General features: G+C 40.2%; 1 protein-coding gene across 2 annotated transcripts in view; it reads right to left on the minus strand.

Annotated features, from left to right (window-relative positions):
- Nucleotides 1–22,073, minus strand: part of ATG5 (autophagy related 5) — a 247,334-nt gene that overhangs the window by 193,369 nt on the left and 31,892 nt on the right. For both annotated transcript variants that reach the window (XM_040350178.1, XM_040350179.1), the window contains exons 4-5: nucleotides 9,476–9,554; nucleotides 6,278–6,440 (exon numbers count right to left, since the gene is read on the minus strand). In XM_040350178.1, coding sequence (XP_040206112.1) covers nucleotides 6,278–6,440; nucleotides 9,476–9,554 — 242 coding nt within the window. The remainder of the gene's footprint in view (nucleotides 1–6,277; nucleotides 6,441–9,475; nucleotides 9,555–22,073) is intronic.

Below are 22,073 nucleotides of genomic sequence, written 5' to 3' on the forward strand. Positions count from 1 at the left end.
GCTGCTACAGCAGGTTGGGCAACTGACCCAGCCAGAAGGAAGAAAGATTTCAGTAAAGATTCCAGCTTCTTTTCCAAAGGATCTTTGAACACCTGTACGTTATCCACTGGACAAGTCAGGTTCTTATTTACACAAGAAATGGTTGCATCTACAGAAGGCAGACTCCACTTCTTGGAAAACTCTTAATCCATGAAATAAAGAATGTCAAACTTCTTTGGAGGTGAGAAACGCTTGTCTGGATGTAGCCACTCTACGTAGATTAACTTTTTTAATAACGGATGAACCGGAAAAAAGCATGCACCCTGCAGGGATTTTAATGAGCCCAGGGAGGAGACAAGTGATTCAGTAAACTCCGAAAAGGGCAACTTGAATGCAGTACGCACTTTCAGCATAACATTGCACCTGTGATCTTAGCATCTGGGAAGCAAAAAAGGGTTCCTCTGAAATCCCTAATCTGTCCAACTCCTCATCCCTGTCCTCTGTAGGTGTTACCTCTTCCTCATCCTTCTCTTCAGATTTTTCTGAAAGGGGATCTAAAACCACCAAAGGAGATCTGCTTTGCTTTTTGCCCTCTTGCGAGGACTTTGCGATTAGCGCAGCGATCTTTCCTTCTAATTTTTCCATGGTTGCGGTAAAAGTATCCTCAGTGACATATGCAGGCCCAGGTGCCACTGGAGAAATTGTTACTCCTGATAGCGGCAATGGCTCCTCCTGTATGGGTATATCAAAATTTACAGGGGAGGAAGGTACCGAGCAGGCACGGCTAGAGCCCCTTGTCTCAGGCGGCGGTACTTTCTTGTCTTTCTTAGTCCCTGAATTCCTTCTAAGGGAAAACATATTATCAAGCAACAAGCCGAGGTACCAAAATGCATATACTACTGTGCTCAGTTTAGTAATCTACATAAAGTATGCAAATTAAACACACAGTTTCATACTACAGAGTGGGTGTCTCTTAGTAGTGCCCCACCAACCACATGGAGCTTCCATGCCCCTGCTGCTGCTGTGTCCCAAAGGAAGAGCTGCCGGCCTCCAAGATCCTTTTATGGCTCCTGTTTGAGCGCCATATTTCGAGTCAGCGTGCCCATGCACACTCGTATCCCCCTCCTCCTCCTCTACCCCACCCCGCCGATAAAGCACGCCAACTAGGGCACTATGGCAGCTGTCAGGGACAAAGGAGAGCCTCCACCTGCTTATCCATGCTGTGCTGGGTATTTACTCAGCGTTTGGAGGAGAGGAGCTGTGGCCGTGTTATGCAGAGCTCTGCTGCGGAAGAAGTGTGCTTGTCCTGCGGATCTGACACTTTTACAGAGTGAAGTGAGTAAAAAAACTCAGCTCTTTACTCCCTCTAGTGGCCAAAAAAGAGAAGACACCCTACTCATAATTGAAAAAGGTCCTTAAGCTTGTTCTTAGGATTCCTTTTCTCTTACCTTTATCCCCGAAGCAGGTTTTTCTGCTGAAAAATATTCAGACAGTACCAATCTTCACCCATCTCGACGGGCTTTGTGTGCCAACCTTCAGGGATATGGGTTCCTATTTAAAGGAGACCTCTCCCCTGGGCCTTGTAAAAGACTCTTACCAGGACCTTTAGAGTATATTGCGAAAGTGCTGGACCCTAGAGCCCAGTCATCCGAAGAGAGACATTACAGGCGACGCCTCGTGCATGAGGCACGGATCCCATCCAGTTTCAATGTAATTATTTGCGTCTTGGATGGATCCAAAAGCATAGCTCCTTTTAGCCCAGAGGGTCTCTTTGGTAGAGCTTTCCTTAGCACATCTTACACACGTCCAACACCTTTAGACACTGGCGAAAAAAACTGAGGTGCTTCCCTGATGGGAGGGGAACTGTCTTCAATTGGTTGTGCCAGTGTCCAATTACTGCTGGTGACCCTTAACCCATTATGTAATGACTAAGGCTCTGTGTCCTGTGGTGTACAAGAAAAAGTGTTGATAACATTTCTTGTTATTACAAAACAGGATAAGACCTCTTGCATACGATACTCTTATTTGCGCATTTACTTCTTCAGACTTTATGTCTTTGCGTGCATTTTTACGCATATGTGTTCGCGCAATTTTTTACGCAATTCACGCACACGCATGAAAAGTTATTCTCGTATTTTGTTCTGCACAGTATGTAAATGGACATTTGCACACATTTGTGCGCTATCGTGCATATTTGCACGCATGAGGCGTAAATTACTAACCAAAAATGCTGATTTTTTTAGTTTGTTTTTTTACTGAACAATGCACAACGCTTGTTTACACGCCTGTGTGCATACGCTGTATTGTATTTCAGTAAAAAAAAAAAGAGCTGTACTGAACTTTTTCAAGCTGCAGTGTACAAGGGACCTTATTGTTTCTTTTTTCACTGTGTCAACTGGAAGAGAATTTTTTTGTTAAAACACTTCATACATAGGGTGATAGCCAATAACAAGGGGCTGATCTGTGCAAACACATGCAGGCACAGCACATAACTTAAAACTACGGCACTGGCTTTAAAGGCAGAAAAAAAAGATGAAGACTGTTGTTGGGGAGTACTATGATCTGTTTGAGAGCCAATAAACACATTCAAGCGTTATTACACTTACACATTATTTAGCAGGCATGCATGTATTGTAATATAGCTGATGAAAAGTGTGCTTAAGTCTGCTCAAGAAGCCAGAGTGGCTAATAACCTTTAATGTTGATGGGTAACTCCATTTCATGGGGGGAAAAAATTGCAAAAAAATAAGAAATAATATAGCGTATACAATTGCGACACAAGTCATATTGTAATTGAATGTTATTAAAAATTACCTTTCATTTTCAATCTGCAGGCGCTCTAATTTTTCTAAAAATGCAATGGAATATTGCTACCTTGAGGTGTTCTGTACACAGAATGTGTACTGACCACTCCCCAGAAAAATAATTTCCTGCTTGTGTGTTTGCCTCACCAATTTTCCCAGAAGTCTGTCTAAGATACCAGTCAGATTTTATGCATTCCTTGCAACAAAAATTAAATTTTTGGTGAGATACTCCCAGTAGGAACATGTGTAAAGGGATGCAGGCCCAGCATCTTTCTTCATTAGTGCTCTAATAATTATGAAACCACTCCCATTAGACCCACTTATCACAGAGGAACAAACAGTGATTTCTTCAGAACAACAACAGGTAGGAATCTGCAACAAATGTTGTTATAATCCTTGCACTGTACATAGATTACCCAGAGGGGAATATTTTTTTCTCAACAAGAGTGAAGTTTCGCTTTAAGCATCAATAGCCAATTCACTATAGCTAGATGCAAAATCATGTTTACGACCATGGAAAAAGACGACGCACAAACTTTTCAGCTGTGCGCTCTGCGGCTGTCCCGAAGATGTGTGAAGCGACTCTATTTAGAGCCGGTCAGTCTCCTGTCATGCGAATTGGATGGGGAAAACCCGCATCCAATTTTCAATGGTGTGAACCCAGCCTAGTTCTGTAAATTCAAAACAATATACCAAAATCAATCATTCACTTCCCTTAATCTATAAAAGAATAACATCACTTTTAGTGCATTTAATTTCTGTAAAATTGGCTTTCTGAATTATTTCACAATGAGGCAGCAAAGCGGTTAAACAAACATAAAGAAAAAAATATATGACTAAATGTTAAGTATTTTGCCTTGCTGCACCTGGAACTCTACAATATGTCATACTGCAACAGAAAGATGGAGGTCACTACGCATCTGAGTCATTGCTGATCAGCAGATGGGAGACGCCAAATGCCATCCTGAGCCCACAAGCTTTCTCCGGTAGTCTTGTGCTTCTCAGAACTCAGCAGCTGCCCCATTTTACACATTTCACTTAGGTGTGCGAAGGGTCATAAGGTTATACGGTGTCAATATTTATAGGATTCTAACAATAATCAAAGCACTTACTTCTATCTCAATATTGTCAAAAGCAGAATTCTGTTAGCAGCCATGTAAACACTAGTGCAATGGAAAGACTGTTTTACATCAAACTGCATCATCATATTGAGAAGGAGAAGGTGTGAATTGATAGAAACTCTCAATATTAACTGTCAGTATTGTATCTTCCTGTGAGCTTCTGTTTAAAAGTAATGCATACACTGGTAATCAAGCGATAGTATTTATGGTGTTAAATTGAATGTGTTGTCTCCTAAGTTTTTTTTTTTTACAGATGTGTTTTTCATATACAGTATGTGAACGTGATAAAGGTAATGTAATTAATACTGTCAATTTATAAAAAGTTTTAAAAAATTGGTTTTCTAAATTGCACTGCACTATGAAAAGCCATATTGCTTCATTGCATACTTAATACTATAAAATAGCTCTGCTTTTGAAGCTTCATCTCACAATGCAATTCTATGGGACTGCTGCCAAACCAAAAAAACTCCACCTTTATGACTGACATTTCAACAGTTGCTTGTTATAGAGCAGTGGTTCTCAACCTGGGGCTCGAATGATGATTTGCCAGGGGTCATGGAATCCTGGGCGGTCCCTGAAGCCCGCACCGCTCTCCCAGCCGCCCAGCTGATTGCGATTTTGCCGCGATTTCAGCCGCAATTTAATGTAAATCGCGGCCCGAAATCGCAAAAAGTAGTACAGGAACTACTTTTTGAAATCGCAGATGCAGCGTCGCACTGATTAGGACAGTGCCATTGCCGACAATTGCCGCCGATTTGAGATGCGATTTGACATGTCAAATCGCATCTCAAATCGTTCCAAATCGTACCCAGTGTGAACCAGGGCAAAATGTACCATTAGAGGTTTTTCTTTTTGTTTCTTTTTTTTTTTGTTTCTCTATTAGAGGTTTTAATACTGAATGAGTGGAAGGGACTCAGGGAGCGCTAGATGTCCGTGGGTTAGGGGTCCCCACAACTTGGGAAATTTTATCAAGGGGTCACGGCACTAGGATGGTTGAGAACCACTGTTATAGAAGCTAAGTGTACATACTAAAGCTGGCCATACACTATGCAAATTTCAAAGTTCATCAGGAACCAGCTAAAATTTGCTACATGGGTGGCCATAACGACCCTCTCCCCGCCTGACATTCTCCAATGCAGTCGCTGGCCAGGTACTGAGACAGTTGCAGTGCTGGGCCAAGGCCATCTAGAGCACAGGATGAACATGTCAAACTGCTCCCCACTCCAAGATGTGTGAGCATTATGTGATAACAAAAATCCCCAAATAATAATAATTGAGCACTAATCTACATTCTTACCCCACAGGGTGGATAAAAATCAATGATTTAAAAAAAAAAAAAAAGATAGTTTTCGATTTAAGATACATTAATACTTCGTGTTTATGCAGCATGAAATGGAGCTTAGTTATGTAGCATGAGGCTGTAAATTCTGCAATATTAAACATCAATGAATCCAAGCTCTGCAAGCTGAGATGCACTGTACTGATGCATTGATACAATTTCTCAGTAACAATGAGATAAACCAAAGTTCAGGAATATTCCTTTATCCCATTGTTTTGCAAATTAATGTACACTTCAAAACTGCATGATTGAATTGTTTCTGATATTGCCGTTTTACTAACCTGACAGCTTATTATTCTAAATAGAAAACCTTAATTTTGTTTGCAAATATTAAAAGAAACTAACTATTAATCTACTTTAAAGCCCCGTACACACGGCCAGGAATCCTGTCTGTTTGAAAACCATCAGTTTTTTTCCGACGGGATTCCAGCCAAGCTTGCCTTGAAAAGCCATGTATACACACGGCCACACAAAAGACCTGCCGTTCTTTTGAATGGCAAGAACGCGGTGACGTCAAAGACTACGACGAGCTGGCTAAATTACGTTCTATGCTACCGCGCATGCGTCAAATTGTAATCGAGTATGCACGGTTTATTTTCCCTTCAGGTAAGCATACAGACGACCGGTTTTCTCGGCAGGAAACACTCTTTCGGGAATCCCAACGGGAAAATAGAGAGCAGGTTCTCTATTTTTTTCCGGCAGTTTTCCTGTCGGGAAAACTGCTAGGGAGCATACACACGGCCAGGATTCCCGGCCAAAAGCTCATCTGGCAGTTTTCCTGCCGGGAAAACTGGTTGTGTGTACGAGGCTTAAGAGATCATAGTTGCTCTCTGTTATTCTGATTCACACTGTGATGGCAGATGTAAAGTTTAATTATCTTTTAAATGCAAACAGTTTAAAAAAAAAATTGTAAAAATACAGAATGCAATGCGTAAATTAAAAAATGTGAATTGTGGTTTTCCCAATATGTTTCCCATCATAGTGACAACAAAAGATAAGTTATTGAGACCAACAAAGATGAGGAAGATACATACCATTCTGCAAACCCATCCACAACTGTTTATGGTCCTTCTTCTGCATTTCATTGATAACTTGGCTCTTGTGTTTCAAAGCATCGGCTTCCTTCACAGAAGACATAAAGTGTGCTTCAATCACATCTTTTGATTGGCAATGCAAGAGGTCTTTTGATGGAAAACTCTGCAATTAAAACACATCTGTTAACACACTTCATATTCTAAGTGCTTATTCCGAACATCCTTTTACTGCAAAGGTTACTTAATAATAATGTAATGCCTAGGTTTGAATCTTATTTTGTCAGAACAGTCACACTTTCCCACTGAGGATAATACCCAAGGCATTTTTTTGCCGATGGGGCTTCCTCCAGCAGCAAGTTCTCCTCCTCTAGCCTGTCTGTCTGATCCCCTGGTGCCCTCACACTCCTTACCTTATTCTTTGCCTCAGTTCCACTTGATTTGCTATCCCCTTTGCTTTGCTTTTCCTTCATGGTTGTATAAGACCCTTACATAGACTTTCGCCTCGCAGCTCTCAACAAAGTAATCACACACAGCCCACAGTCAGTAGAGCAGTGGACAGTGTAAGTAGGGCAGCGGACAATGTCAGTAAGTAGAGCAGTAGAAAGTGTCAGTCAGTAGAGCATTGGACAGTGTCAATAGGGCAGTGGACTTTGTCTTTTCTTTCCCAAAAATGGCTTATGTCAGTAAGACAGAGGATTGTGCCAGTAGTTTTTTATTTTTTATTATTATTATTTATTTATTTTGTTATTATTTTAGCAGCCCTGTTGGGGGTTTTGGTGAAATATCAGGGCTCTAAACAGACCCATGTCTTATTTTTGAGACCGAGAAAGAAAGGAATGTGTCCTCAGGCACAAATGCGCAGAATAAATGAACAGGAATAGCTCTGTACAGAGCAGCTTCCTGTTCATTCACAAACTGAAGCACTGTAAACACTGTTTACTATGCTTCAGTTATAAATGAACACAGTGAGTGATCAATACAGATAACTCACTGTGTTCATTCAGAAAAGAAAGGGGTTCGTAAATAACATTTACCATCACCTTCCCCACTCTCCATTCTGAAAATCTGCAGCAGCAGCCATGGGGAAAACGAGAGAAGGGGAAGCCAGCAGTGCTGCAGGAATGGGGGGGGGGGGGGGACTATGGAAACACACAGGTGGGATCCAGAAGCAAAAAGGGAAATCTGGACAGGAGGGGTGGTGGGGCAGCATTTACTGCAATGACCTCTGTATTTTCCACCTGCTGTGGCAGTTGAATGCCAGTGGGTGGTAAAGGAGGTGAATCCAGCATTCAGCTGCCACAGGTGATAAATTTAGGGAATTAGTGCTGTAAATGCCACCCCTCCAAATCAGGTTTTGGGGGGTCGGCAAAGAAGGAACACAATCTGTCACCTGCCCGCAATCGACGGGTTGTCGACCCCCGCTTTAATACTTGTTTTCAAAAGAATGCTATGCATCATTACTAGTTTTCACTACTAAAATTATGCTCTCTTCTGCATTTTTATGATAGACATCAATCAACTACATAGAAAAAAATAAATTACAAATTGCCATTAGCCAGTAAAGCCGTCTTTTGCCTCCATTATCTTTTCTGTTCATCAAAAACATTTTAATAACTAAAAGGAAAAACACCCTTTGTACACATTTTTAAATGACAAACCTGCAGCATAGGAATTTAAACCTCTTTTGAGCAGCCTTACCATAAAAGTATATATGGGTAGCTTAGAAAAAAAAAATTCAATGATTAGAAGGGGTTAGGGTGAAATTAAATTGTATATATAAAAAAAGAACTGTGTAATCTCAACTAGTCAAGGTCTTCACCCTAAAGGAGTGAAAATGTTATAAAAAAAAAGAGAAAAACATTGAAAGTAAATAGTAAAAGTGGAAAAGTAGAGTATACCGGTGGAGGCTGCTGAGGAGTCGAACTGTGGCACGGTGCCTCAAGTTGTACCGTCATAGGTTAAGGAGGCAGTGGTCAAAATCTGAGTTGTCTACAAAAAGGGGACAAGACTCCGGTACTCTGATAATCTGTATCTGTCAATTTAGAAGTTATTTTAGATTAAAGGAAGCATTGCAGGATTGTGTTTATAATTTGGTAAGGAAACATTAAAGAGGAAGTAAACCCTCCTATCGTTTTCAGCCAAGAAAGCCGCCATCTTTGCTGCTGTTTAATCTACAACTGCCATAGTGCTGCACATGTGATCAGTTAGGACACCAGCCATTGGATGGTTTGACAGTTTTACATTTCCAGCACGTGCCGTAAATAAAACTTTTTTATGGATGGGTTTACTTCCGCTTTAAGTAGGTAGTACACCACTTACAGTGGGTAGGATTAGGAATACTTGGCCTAATTTTTCACATAGCTGAACACCTGGGTTTCCTAAATCACAAAACTACTTTCAAAATTTGGATTTTAGGCAGTGGTTACTGACAACTGGAGATTATAAAACAATATGTATGAAATGTAATCATTAGACTATGTCCACATACAAGAGATATCTTTACAGAAGCATCAGATTTAAACATATGTCTATTGGGGCATAGTGGACATCAATCAGCTACCTCTGACCATTTTAGTTCTATTTTATTGTAATTCTTTTTATCACTAGTATACCTTTTCATTACCTTTCATCAGTGAAGAAAAAAAAAGGGGGGAAAATAATAGATAGTACAAAGTACTTTGCGTGCAGCATAATGGAATGAGTGACTCAGAACTAGAGCCACAGCTCACTATACTGAAAGGGAGGCTAAAGTGCTACTAGTATCGAAAAAAGTACAGTGGTTTTCATCAACGGTTTGGATGTTATCGAAGTTAGTTAAAACAGAGAGCAAAAAACATGTTAAGTCATGTCCTAAATGACAGATTCTGAGATGACTACGCTAAAATATTCTTAGGTTTGTTTTTAACTTATCACTTTCATGCTTTAGAAAGCTCCCACACAAAGACAGTTAGTCAGCAAATTCGTTTTTTTTACTTCATCGAAAATGTACAGATCCTGTTGGAAAATTTAGCAATGGCAGTTCCAGGCTTACTTAAAGAAAAGCTGGGAATACAAAAACATACTTTTTAAAAATGTAAAGCTGTTCTTTTTTAGCCAAGTAAAGATGATGAAGTAACAAGTTATAATAAAAAAAGTAGATGCTGATATAGATACTATACTCAATTAACTACTATAACATAAGGAAAGCTGAAAACCTACCTTAAAGTGGACAGTGATGCCCCAAGGTAAAGATGTATTCGCTGCATGTAGGTCAAAAAGTAAACCAATTGGGTAATGCCTGAAACAAAACAGCAGCAGTTTAGATGCTACAACTAACACAAAATATATTAAAGGAGCTGTAGAAAATATTTAAAGAACTCCACTATACACAGTTTGTATATAAAGGCCTATATAAAATCAATTAAACTTCAGACAAAAAGAAGTGATAATAGTTTATTTTTGTAAATTAACAAAATAGAAAGTAAGTGATTAGAAGATAAATCCAAATCAAATCAAATCAATCCACCCTTTGCTTTCAAAACAGCATCAGTTGTTGTATGTGTACTTTCACACAATTTTTGAAGGAACTTTGGGTAGGTTGTTCCAAACATTTTGCAAGACTAACCACAAATCTTCTGTCAATGTAGGCTGCCTCAAATCCTTCTGTCTCTTCATCTAATCCCAGACAGACTTGATGTTGAGGTCAGGGCTCTGGGAGCCAAACGATCACTTCTAGGACTGAAGATAGTTCTTAATGACATTGGCTGTATGTTTTGGGTTGTTGTCCTGCTGCAGAATAATTTCGGGGCCAATCCCATGCCTTGCTGGTGGTATGGCACAATAGATAGTTATCTGCCTGTATTTCTCAGCATTGAGGACACCATTAATCCTGACCAAATATGCAAGGAACCTCTACCATGCTTCACTGTTGCTTGCGGACACTCATTATTGTACCACTCTCCAGTCCTCCCATGACCAAACTGCCTCCTGCTACAACCAAATATTTCAGCTTTTGATTTCTTAGTCCAAAGCACATGCTGCCTTTTTTTCTTCATCCCAGTTGCTATGTTTTTGTGCATAGTTGGGATGCTTAGCCTTGTTTCCACGTCAGGCTTTTTTTTTTTTTGGACACAATTCTTTCATGAACACCACTTCTGGATGGACTTCCCCAGACAGATGGGTGTACCTGGGTCCCACTGGTTTCAACCACTTCTGTGCTGATGGGACTTGCTTGACATCTTTAGACATCAAAGGGAAGTAAGCATCATGTGGCTTTCATTTGCTGCATTAGGTTTCCCTTGCCGACCACTGCATCTATGGTCCTGAATGTAGCCAGTTTCTTTGTGCTTCTTCAAAAGATTTGGATCAGTACATCTTGAAACCGCAGTCTGCTTTGAAATCTTTGACTGGGAGAGACCTTGCTGATGCAGTATAACTACCTTGTGTTCGGTTGCTGTGCTTAGTCTTACCATGGTGTATGACCTGCGACATGAAACTGTCTTCTACAACCTCACCTTAGTAGCCAAGTTTGGCTGTTCCTCACCCAGGTTTAAACCTTCTACTTAGCTGTTTCTATTTCCGTTAATGACCAAGTTTCAACGTTCATATTAAAGTGATGATCATTGGCACTTGCTTGGTATAATTGATTAATCATACAGCTGAATCTAATCCTACAAAATCCCAGACTGTGTAAGTGTACAAAGTGTGCAAGTGTAAGAACCAATGCTGGCTTTAAGCCCACACCAAATATGAGATCGATTTTTCTTCTGTTCGCTCACTTTGCATTTTCTAGATTGATAAACAATTCAAATATATTTTTTTGAAAGCATTCTTACTTCACAGCATTTCTTCACACCTGCCTAAAACATTTGAACAGTATTGTAGTTATATACAGTTGTGCTCATAAGTTTACATACCCTGGCAGAATTTATGATTTCTTTGACATTTTTTTTAGAGAATATGAATAACACAAAAACATTTCTTTCACTCATGGTTAGCGTTTGGCTGAAGCCATTTATTACCAAATCAACTGTGTTTACTCTTTTTAAATCATAAATCACAACATGAACTGCACGTTTGAGATCTCCCCAGAATGGCTCAATGATATTGAGGTCAGGAAACTGAGATGGCCACTCCAGAACCTTCACTTTATTTTGCTGTAGCAAATAACAGGTTGACTTGGCCTTGTGTTTTGAATCATTGTCATGTTGGAATGTCCAAGTACGTCCCATGCACAGTTTCATGGCTGATGAATGCAAATGTTCCTCCAGTATTTTTTGATAACATACTGCATTCATCTTGCCATCAATTTTGACCAAATGTCCTGTGTAACTCACATATCCAAAAAACATCAGTGAACCACCTCCATGTTGCACAGTAGTAATGGTGTACCTTTCATCTTAGGCATTGTTGAAAAAATGTAGTGTTTATGGTGGCCAAAAAGCAAAATTTTGGTATCATCACTCCAAATTACTTTGTGCCAGAAGGTTTGTGGCTTGTCTCTTTGCTGTTTGGCGTATTGTAAGTGGGATACTTTGTGGCATTTGTGTAGTAATGGCTTTCTTCTGGCGACTCGACCATGCAGCCCATCTTTCTTCAAGTGCCTCCTTATTGTGCATCTTGAAACAGCCACATCTCATGTTTTCAGAGAGTCCTGTATTTCACCTAAAGTTATCTGTGTGTTTTTCTTTGCATCCCAAACAATTTTCCTGGCAGTTGTGCCTGAAATTTTAGTTGGTCTACCTGACCGTGATTTGGTTTCAACAGAACCGCTCATTTTCCACTTCTTGATTAGAGTTTGAACACTGCCGATTGGCATTCTCAATTCCTTGGATATCTTTTTATATCTCTTTCCTGTTTTATACAGTTCAACTACTTTTTTCCCGCAGATCCCTTGAAAATTCTTTTGCTTTCACCATGACTCAAAATTCAGAAACGTCAGTGCAGCACTGGATGAAAGATGCAAGGGTCTGTCAGGAGTCCAGCAACTCACTGACCTTTTATACACACACACAAATTACAAGCAAACAGATCACACGTGAGGATTGTTACTTGTAATAGCCATTCAAACCCCTTTGTGTCAACTTGTGTGCATTTTATCTGGCCAAAATCACCAGGGTATGTTAACCTCTGATCAGGGTCATTTGGGTAGTTTCTGTTGTGATTATGAAAACACAGTTTATTGATAATAAATGGCTTCAACCAAACACTAACCATAAGTGAAAAATGTTTTTGTATTATCATTCATATTCTCTGAAAAATAGCCAAGAAATCATACATTTTCCCAGGGTATGTAAACTTATGAGCACAAATATATAAGCATTCACAATTCAATAACAGGAAGTCTGACTAGAAGAACTTGCTGCTGGAAACCTTTAGTAAAGCAGGAAGACAGCCAACCACTTTCATCTTTACGTGAAGATGCTGTCGCCTTACCCCTATTTTAGCTTCAAAGAAGGCATTCTAAAGCATTTCATTCAGATCTAATTATAAACTGATTAAAACGGAACTACACAGCACCTGAGCACCACAGACCAAAAACACTATTTATTTAATTTTTAATCTTCGAAGCAAACTCTCCCATCCATCCATGTCTCCATGCTCTATTTTATTGAGAAATCACTTTGAAAAACATCCACCTAGCATTTCTGGCTGTGGCCATCTTGAGTAAGGGCAGATGACTCATGTAACGTTTACTTCCTGGAATCCATCTACCAATAGCAGATAGTTTCCAAATGTGCTTAGCTGAGAAAACCCCACCTCCCCCTCCTGAGAACTCCTGGGGTGTATGACATTATTTACATAGGCCTGAAAACCAGGAAATAACTAAAGAAATGTACAAAAAAAGGTTAAAAACAAGCATAATGAATATAATTTTCCTATTTACTAATGCTAGTAGCATAAGGATAAAAAGTCAATATTGATTGAGAAAGTGAAGTTTCACTTTAACCTCCCTGGAGGTAATCACGAGTGTGGCTCTGGGTTACATTTCAGTACCATTAGCAGTAACCCCGAGCCACACTCGGGATTACATTGCAGAATCCTGGTGCAGGTTACTTACCTTGTCCCCAGGATCCTGCGATGTCCCACCACTGCGTTCGTGGGCCATGTCCTCCGCCCAATGCCCCGTGTGCCGTGCTCCATTTCTTGCAAGCGTTGCGACGTACGGGGGCAGAGCCCAGCGGCAAATTCAAAAAGTACAAAATTCATTAAATATACATTACACTGTAATCTTACAGATTACATTACTGTATGAAATAATTTCACCTCCCTTTTGTCTGTAATGCTCTGTCCAGTGCCCTGCATGCACTTATATATATATATATATATATACACACACACATATATATACATATATACATACATACATACTTGCACACACATACACAGTATATATATATATTTTTTTCTGCCTGGAAACTTGAGATTGTCCATGGCAACTAAAAAGTGTCCCTTTACGTCAAAAGTGGTTTAAGACCAGCTAGAAAACAGGGATCGTAAATTAGAACACTTGCAGAATTGAGCGATAATGAATCGTGTGGAAGTTAATTTTATTATTTATTAATATTTATTATTATTTTATAGTTATTTATTATATTATAATTTATGATTTCGTGATTTAAACTTTATCATACCCAGGATGTCTACTAGACTCTTGTTTGGACAGATTTAAGTGTGCTATTACTAAGAATTACAGGCCTACAATATAAAACGCCAAATTTCTATGCAAAACAATGTACCGCTTTGAGATTTAAAATCTGACATAATCATACCGCCAGGGAGGTTAAGCTCCGAAGAGGTAAGAGGCCCTTCCCCAAAATGATATCAAGCTATCTGACCATTTTTTGAGCAGTATGTTCACAGCAATTGGAGAGGCAGCAGACTAAGAGCACAACTAGGTCACTTTTCACTGTGCCTTCATTGTAGACCAAACCCCTTAAAGCACATCTAAACCTAAGGGCAAAAATTGGTAGATATTTATCAGTCCCTAGATTTGGTGGTTGTATTAGTTTCCCAATTTCACACCTTTTTGCCCTTCATCTTAACCTGGTAATCCTACCATTTAATACACTCCCTGTTCTAGGGCAGTGGTCATCAACCCTGTCCTGCAGGGCCCACTAACAGGCCAGGTTTGCAAGATAACTGAAATACATCACAGCTGATATCATTTGCTCCTCAGTGATTGCAGTATTATAGTCTGCATCTCCCCAAGGTAATACATAAAACCTGGCCTGTTAGTGGGCCCTGCAGGACAGGGTTGATGACCACTGTTCTAGGGTAACAACTGTACTTGTCTCCCTAGGACAAGGAGTGTGTTAGGGCTACATATCACTGTGTAAGGACTATATAACACCTCCCTAACAGGGGAGGGGGGGTGTTTTGTAGTCCACCGGGATAGCATAGAAGAATACAATGCTAACTGATAACAGTCCAGAGGCAGAAAGCACATAGAAGTTATCAGTTGACAAGAGGATGGATGAACAGCTTTTTTCCACTTGTCAAACAGAAAAAAAAAAAAAGGAACACTTTCAATTACGTATTTAAAGCGGAGTTCCGCCCCCCCCCCCCCCCCCAAAAAAGCATTAAAAGTCAGGAGCTACAAAAAGTGTAGCTGCTGACTTTTAATAATCAGAACCTTACCTGTCCCAGCAATGCAGGCGTAAAAAAGCCCCGCTCCTCTCCCCCACCTCTCCACGGCACTGAAATTCTTACAGTGGGTGCCTGGCTTCACAGCCGGGCACGCACTGTGCATGCGCGAGCCATGCTCTGAAAGACTGGGCAGTCTTCTGGGACCTGTGACGTGTAGCAGAATATTGCAAAGAGGGAGGGGGAGAGATGAACTTCCTTCTGGGGCCACCGAGCCCCAGGAGGAAGTGGGAGCTGGATGCCTCTAAAAAGAAGGTATCTACCCCCCCCCCCCCCCCAAAAAAAATTACATGACAAATGTGGCATGTCAAGAGGTCACCATCACAGCAGAAGTTCCATTTTTGGGTGGAACTCCGCTTTAACAGACTAAAAGGGAGCCAATAAAATAAACGTATTGTTAGAGAATAAGGAAAATTAAAATTTTCATATCCTCAACATCAATCTCTAAAGCCGGGTACACACAATTCATTTTTTCTTTTTTTTTTTCGTGCAACCCAGAGGTTTGCACAAACAAAAACCTGTCAGCTCCACTAAACTAATCATGCAAGGTTAGTTCAGTGATCTCCCCCGCTGAGCTGTTGTGTTCTGACAGACGGGGAGTGACAGACCGATGTTGCAATTATTTACTTTCTGTCACATGGGCCGAGTGTAGCCATTTTTTTTTTACCGGCCGCTGTCTCCCAACATTCGGCCCGTGTGTACGGGGCTTAACTTGTATCGGTCCATCACTACCACACACCTATCAGGTCTAATGTATTTGGGGACTTTCCCCCCTGGCTCTTAGTTCCAAGAGGTGTATGCATACAAACAGCTAAACAAAGGGATAAATAGAAATCTTTCCAAATCAAGCTTGTATAAACATAATAATGCTTGTTATTGCATAAGCCATCTTATGGCTGATTCTCTTTGAGCAAGCAAGTTAATTTGACACAAAAATCTCATAAAGGAGTTGTGAAGGCAGAAGTTTTTTTCATCTCAATGCATGCTATGCATTAGGATAAAAAAAAAAATCTGTGTGTAGCAGGCTCCCCAGCACCCCTTAATTACTTACCTGAGCCCCATCTCTGTCCAGCGATGTCCACGAGTGTCTAAGCCGTCCAGGACTCTCCTCCTGATTGTTTGAGACACAGCAGCGGCAGCATTGGCTCCTGCGGCTGTCAAAGTCAGTCAACCAGCCAATCAGGGGAGAGAGGGGGAGGGGCTCGGTTTCTGAATTAATACACGGAGCTCTGGCTTGGCTTGGGTGCCCCCATAGAGAGCTGTTGGCTGTGGGGGCACTCAATAAGAGGGAGGGGCCAGAGAAGAGGAGGATATGGGCTGCTCTGTGCAAAACCAACTGCACATAGGAGGCAAGGATTACTGTACATGTTTATTTTTTTAAATGAGCCTTTACAATCACTTTAATTTCTTAAGTAGATATTCCACAGGCCACCATGTAAAAGGTGTGATCAAAAGCAGCTTCCGGAAATAAAAATGTACAGAGTTCATTATTGGGTAGATATTTTTTTCTGATGTGTACAGTTTTAGAACACAACCAACACTGAAGAGACTGCATGCAGCCCTATGCCGGCAGGTCATCAGGTTTTGCAAAAAAAAAGGGCTTATATTCAACTGCTACTTATATGCTTTATCTTTAGTTCTGGAATAGTTTTTGCAGAGCTCATGAAAATAATGTTTATTTTTGAAAGTTATCAGCATCAAAACGATTCTTTACTTTGTGAACGTAACAGAGAAATAAACATTTTAAGCGGTTTTCCTGTAAGAACATTCATTTAATATATAAATTAGAACCAAATGAGTCATCTATTGCCACAGTGGATATGTACAAACATACACACTTTATCAGATTATATATTATGTCTTTTATTAAAACTTTTCTCATAGCATTGCTCCAAGATTGATTTCAGTTACAAAAATGTATATCTAATGCTATTGGTGCCACCTAGTGGAGAAGATTTATACATAACAATATGTTGATGAACAAGCCACCCTTTATGTAAAAACCACTGGGAGCATAGGAATGTACCAAGGCTTCTTCTAAAATACCTAGCTACCATGCCTTGAAAAAGGATTCATACCCCTTGAAATTCTCCACCCTTTTGTCATGTTACAAATAAAATTGTAAATGTATTTTATTGGGATTTTATGTGATAGACCAACACGAAGTGGCACAGAATTGTGAAGTGGAAGGAAAATTATAAATGGTTTTCAATTGTATTTTACATATTTTACAAATAAACATCTGAAAAGTGTGGTGTGCATTTGTATTCAGCCCCCTTAGCTCTGATACTGGAACCAATAGCCTTCGGAAGTCACCTAATTAGTAAATAGAGCCCACCTGTGTGTAATTTTAACCTCAGTTTAATCTCAGTATAAATACAGCTGTTCTGTGATGACCTCAGAGGTTTGTTAGAGAACCTTAGTGAACAAACAGCACCATGAAGGCCAAGGAACACACCAGCCAGGTAAGGGATCAAGTTGTGGAGAAGTTTAAAGCAGGGTTAGGTTATAAAATAATATCCAAAGCTTTGAACATCTCACCGAGCACTGTTTAATCCATCATCCGAAAATCTAATGAGTATGGCACAACTGTAAACCTACAGACATGGCCGTCCACCTAAACGGACAGACCAGGCTAGGACAGTATTAATCAGAGAAGCAGCCAAGAGGCCCATGGTAACTCTGGAGGAGCTGCAGAGATCCACAGCTCAGGTGAGAGAATCTGTCTACAGAACAACTATTAGCCATGCACTCCACAAACCTGGCCTTTATGGAAGAGTGGTGAGAAGAAAGCCATTGATGGAAGAAAGCCATAAGAAATCCTGTTTGTAGTTTGTGAAAAGCCATGTGGGGGACACAGCAAACATGTGGGAGAAGGTGCTTTGCTCAGATGAGACCAAAATTTTACTTTTCGGCCTAAAAGTACAAAACGCTATGCGTGGCAGAAAACTAACACTGCACATCTGCCTGAAAACGCCATCCCCACCGTGAAACATGGTGGTGGCAGCATCATGTTGTGGGGATGCTTTTCTTCAAGAGGGACAGGGAAGCTGGTCAAAAGATGGATGGAGCCAAATACAGGGCAATCTTAGAATAAAACCTGTTAGAGTCTGCAAAAGACTTGAGACTGGGGCTGAGGTTCAACTTCCAGGAGGACTACAGAGCTACAGTGTAATTGTTTAGATCGGGGGTCTCCAAACTGCGGCCCTTTGCTTGCTTTTACCTGGCCCTTGGGGCATTATTCCCCTCACTGTCAGCAACCAATGATGGTACTATTCCTCCCACTGATACCAATGATGGGGCACTATTCCTCCCAATGATACCAATGATGGGGCACTATTACTTCCCCCCCCCCCCCTAATACCAATGATGAGGAATTGTTTACTCCCACGGACGCCAGGACATTTCTTACTCCCACCGGCCACAGTCCGGCCCTCCTAAAGTTTGGAGGACAGTAAACTGGCCCTTTGTTTAGAAAATTTGGAGACCCCTGGTTTAGATCAAAGCATATTTATGTGTTAGAATTGTCCAGGCAAAGTTCAGACCTAAATCCAATTGAGAATATGTGGCAAGACTTTAATATTGCTGTTCAAAGACGCTCTCCATCCAATCTGAAAGAGCTTGAGCTATTTTGCAAAGAATGGTCAAACATGTCACTCTCTAGATGTGCAAAGCTGGTAAAGACATCCCCAAAAAGATTTGTAGTGAAAGGTGTTTCTACAAAGTCACGACTCACGAGGGGGGCGGAATACAAATGAATACCACACTTTTCAGATACCGGTATTTATTTGTGAAAAATGTTAACCATTCATCGTTGTTTTTCCACTTTGTGTTGGTCTATCACATAAAATCCCGATAAAATACATTTACGTTTTTGGTTGTAATATGACAAAATGTGGAAAATTTCAAGGGGTATGAATACTTTTTTAAGGCACTGTACTTTAAAAAATCCTAACACATTGCATGCTGTGAGATGAAGAACACCAGATCATTCTACCACAAGTTCAAATACTTCGAGACCAAAACCGGCTTTCAAGAGTAACTGTAGGATGAAAATAAAGCAGGTACCTCAGTCAAAAATCATTTATTTGTAGGGGCAAGTTTCACTTGAATGCTTCTGAGCTACAGGAGTGCCTGGGTTGTGTCCCTGGAGTCAGAGTCTGTAGCGTTTTGTGGGATTTATGACATGCTGACACTTTTTCTGCCTATGTAAATTATAAACTTTAATTTTTTAATACAGTTTTTAAGCGGTAATTCACAATGGTTAGCGTCTTTTTCAATGCATATAGAGCTTCCATCTTAATGAATTCACACATGAAGACAGCTGACCGGAGTGATTTGTACAAAAGCATTAATCTTGGGGGTTAATCTTAATTTCCACTTTATCAGCACATCGGTGGCAGAAAAGAAGATCTAAATTTGCATTCTAGTTGTTTAATAGTGGGCTTACAGATGTTTTATCAGCCATACTTTATGATGGATGTTTTTTATATTTTTTGGTATGATATTTACAGTGCCTTGCGAAAGTATTCGGCCCCCTTGAACTTTGCGACCTTTTGCCACATTTCAGGCTTCAAACATAAAGATATAAAACTGTCATTTTTTTTTTGAAGAATCAACAAGTGGGACACAATCATGAAGTGGAACGAAATTTATTGGATATTTCAAACTTTTTTAACAAATAAAACTGAAAAATTGGGCGTGCAAAATTATTCAGCCCCTTTACTTTCAGTGCAGCAAACTCTCTCCAGAAGTTCAGTGAGGATCTCTGAATGATCCAATGTTGACCTAAATGACTAATGATGATAAATAGAATCCACCTGTGTGTAATCATGTCTCCGTATAAATGCACCTGCACTGTGATAGTCTCAGAGGTCCGTTTAAAGCGCAGAGAGCATCATGAAGAACAAGGAACACACCGGGCAGGTCCGAGATACTGTTGTGGAGAAGTTTAAAGCCGGATTTGGATACAAAAAGATTTCCCAAGCTTTAAACATCCCAAGGAGCACTGTGCAAGCGATAATATTGAAATGGAAGGAGTATCAGACCACTGCAAATCTACGAACACCTGGCCGTCCCTCTAAACTTTCAGCTCATACAAGGAGAAGACTGATCAGAGATGCAGCCAAGAGGCCCATGATCACTCTGGATGAACTGCAGAGATCTACAGCTGAGGTGGGAGACTCTGTCCATAGGACAACAATCAGTCGTATACTGCACAAATCTGGCCTTTATGGAAGAGTGGCAAGAAGAAAGCCATTTCTTAAAGATATCCATAAAAAGTGTCGTTTAAAGTTTGCCACAAGCCACCTGGGAGACACACCAAACATGTGGAAGAAGGTGCTCTGGTCAGAAGAAACCAAAATCAAACTTTTTGGCAACAATGCAAAACGTTATGTTTAGTGTAAAAGCAACGCAGCTCATCACCCTGAACACACCACCCCCACTGTCAAACATGGTGGTGGCAGCATCATGGTTTGGGCCTGCTTTTCTTCAGCAGGGACAGGGAAGATGGTTAAAATTGATGGGAAGATGGATGGAGCCAAATACAGGACCATTCTGGAAGAAAACCTGATGGAGTCTGCAAAAGACCTGAGACTGGGACAGAGATTTGTCTTCCAACAAGACAATGATCCAAAACATAAAGCAAAATCTACAATGGAATGGTTCACAAATAAACATATGCAGGTGTTAGAATGGCCAAGTCAAAGTCCAGACCTGAATCCAATCGAGAATCTGTGGAAAGAACTGAAAACTGCTGTTCACAAAGTTTGGACACACCTTCTCAATCAAAGAGTTTTCTTTATTTTCATGACTATGAAAATTGTAGATTCACACTGAAGGCATCAAAACTATGAATTAACACATGTGGAATTATACATAACAAAAAAGTGTGAAACAACTGAAAATATATTTCATATTCTAGGTTCTTCAAAGTAGCCACCTTTTGCAGCAGACACATCTCTAGAACTGTTAAGAGGAGACTGTGTGAATCAGGCCTTCATGGTAGAATATCTGCTAGGAAACCACTGCTAAAGAAAGGCAACAAGCAGAAGAGACTTGTTTGGGCTAAAGAACACAAGGAATGGACACTAGACCAGTGGAAATCTGTGCTTTGGTCTGATGAATCCAAACTTGAGATCTTTGGTTCCAACCCCCGTGTCTTTGTGCGACGCAGAAAAGGTGAACGGATGGACTCTACATGCCTGGTTTCCACCCTGAAGGATGGAGGAGGAGGTGTAATGGTGTGGGGGTGCTTTGCTGGTGACACTGTTGGGGATTTATTCAAAATTGAAGGCATACTGAACCAGCATGGCTACCACAGCGTCTTGCAGCGGCATGCTATTCCATCCGATTTGCGTTTAGTTGGACCATCATTTATTTTTCAACAGGACAATGACCCCAAACACACCTCCAGGCTGTGTAAGGGCTATTTGACCAAGAAGAAAAGTGATGGGGTGCTGCGCCAGGTGACTACCTCTTGAAGCTCATCAAGAGAATGCCAAGAGTGTGCCAAGCAGTAATCAAAGCAAAAAGGTGGCTACTTTGAAGAACCTAGAATATGAAATATATTTTCAGTTGTTTCACACTTTTTTGTTGTGTATAATTCCACAAGTGTTAATTCATACTTTTGATGCCTTCAGTGTGAATCTACAATTTTCATAGTCATGAAAATAAAGAAAACTCTTTGAATGAGAAGGTGTGTCCAAACTTTTGGTCTGTACTGTATATACAGTATCTATATACACACACGTGTGTGTATATATATATATATATATATATATATATATATATATATATATATATATATATATATATATATATATATATATATATATATATATATATATATATATATATATATTTTATGTTGTTAATATTCATTTTTAACCCACTGGTGCTGATATTAGGAAGAAATAAGCCCTCTTCCTCTTATCACACCAGCTTCTCTTCCAGATTCTCCACCTCTGAGCTGGTGAATCTGGAAGGGAGATACTTCAGTGGAAGAGCTGTGAAATCTTCAGATCACGGTTTATTAAACTGGCCGTTTGTGACAAAACAGCCATGTGCTGTGATGAGAAGTGAAGAACATGTTCTCTGCTCCTTATCTCCGTTTATTCAACCGGCAATGCTCTGTGATAAGCCGTGATCATCCTGATCTCGGCTTATC

This window comes from Rana temporaria, chromosome 4, assembly GCF_905171775.1.
Source record: "Rana temporaria chromosome 4, aRanTem1.1, whole genome shotgun sequence".
Classification (NCBI taxonomy): Eukaryota; Metazoa; Chordata; class Amphibia; order Anura; family Ranidae; genus Rana; species Rana temporaria.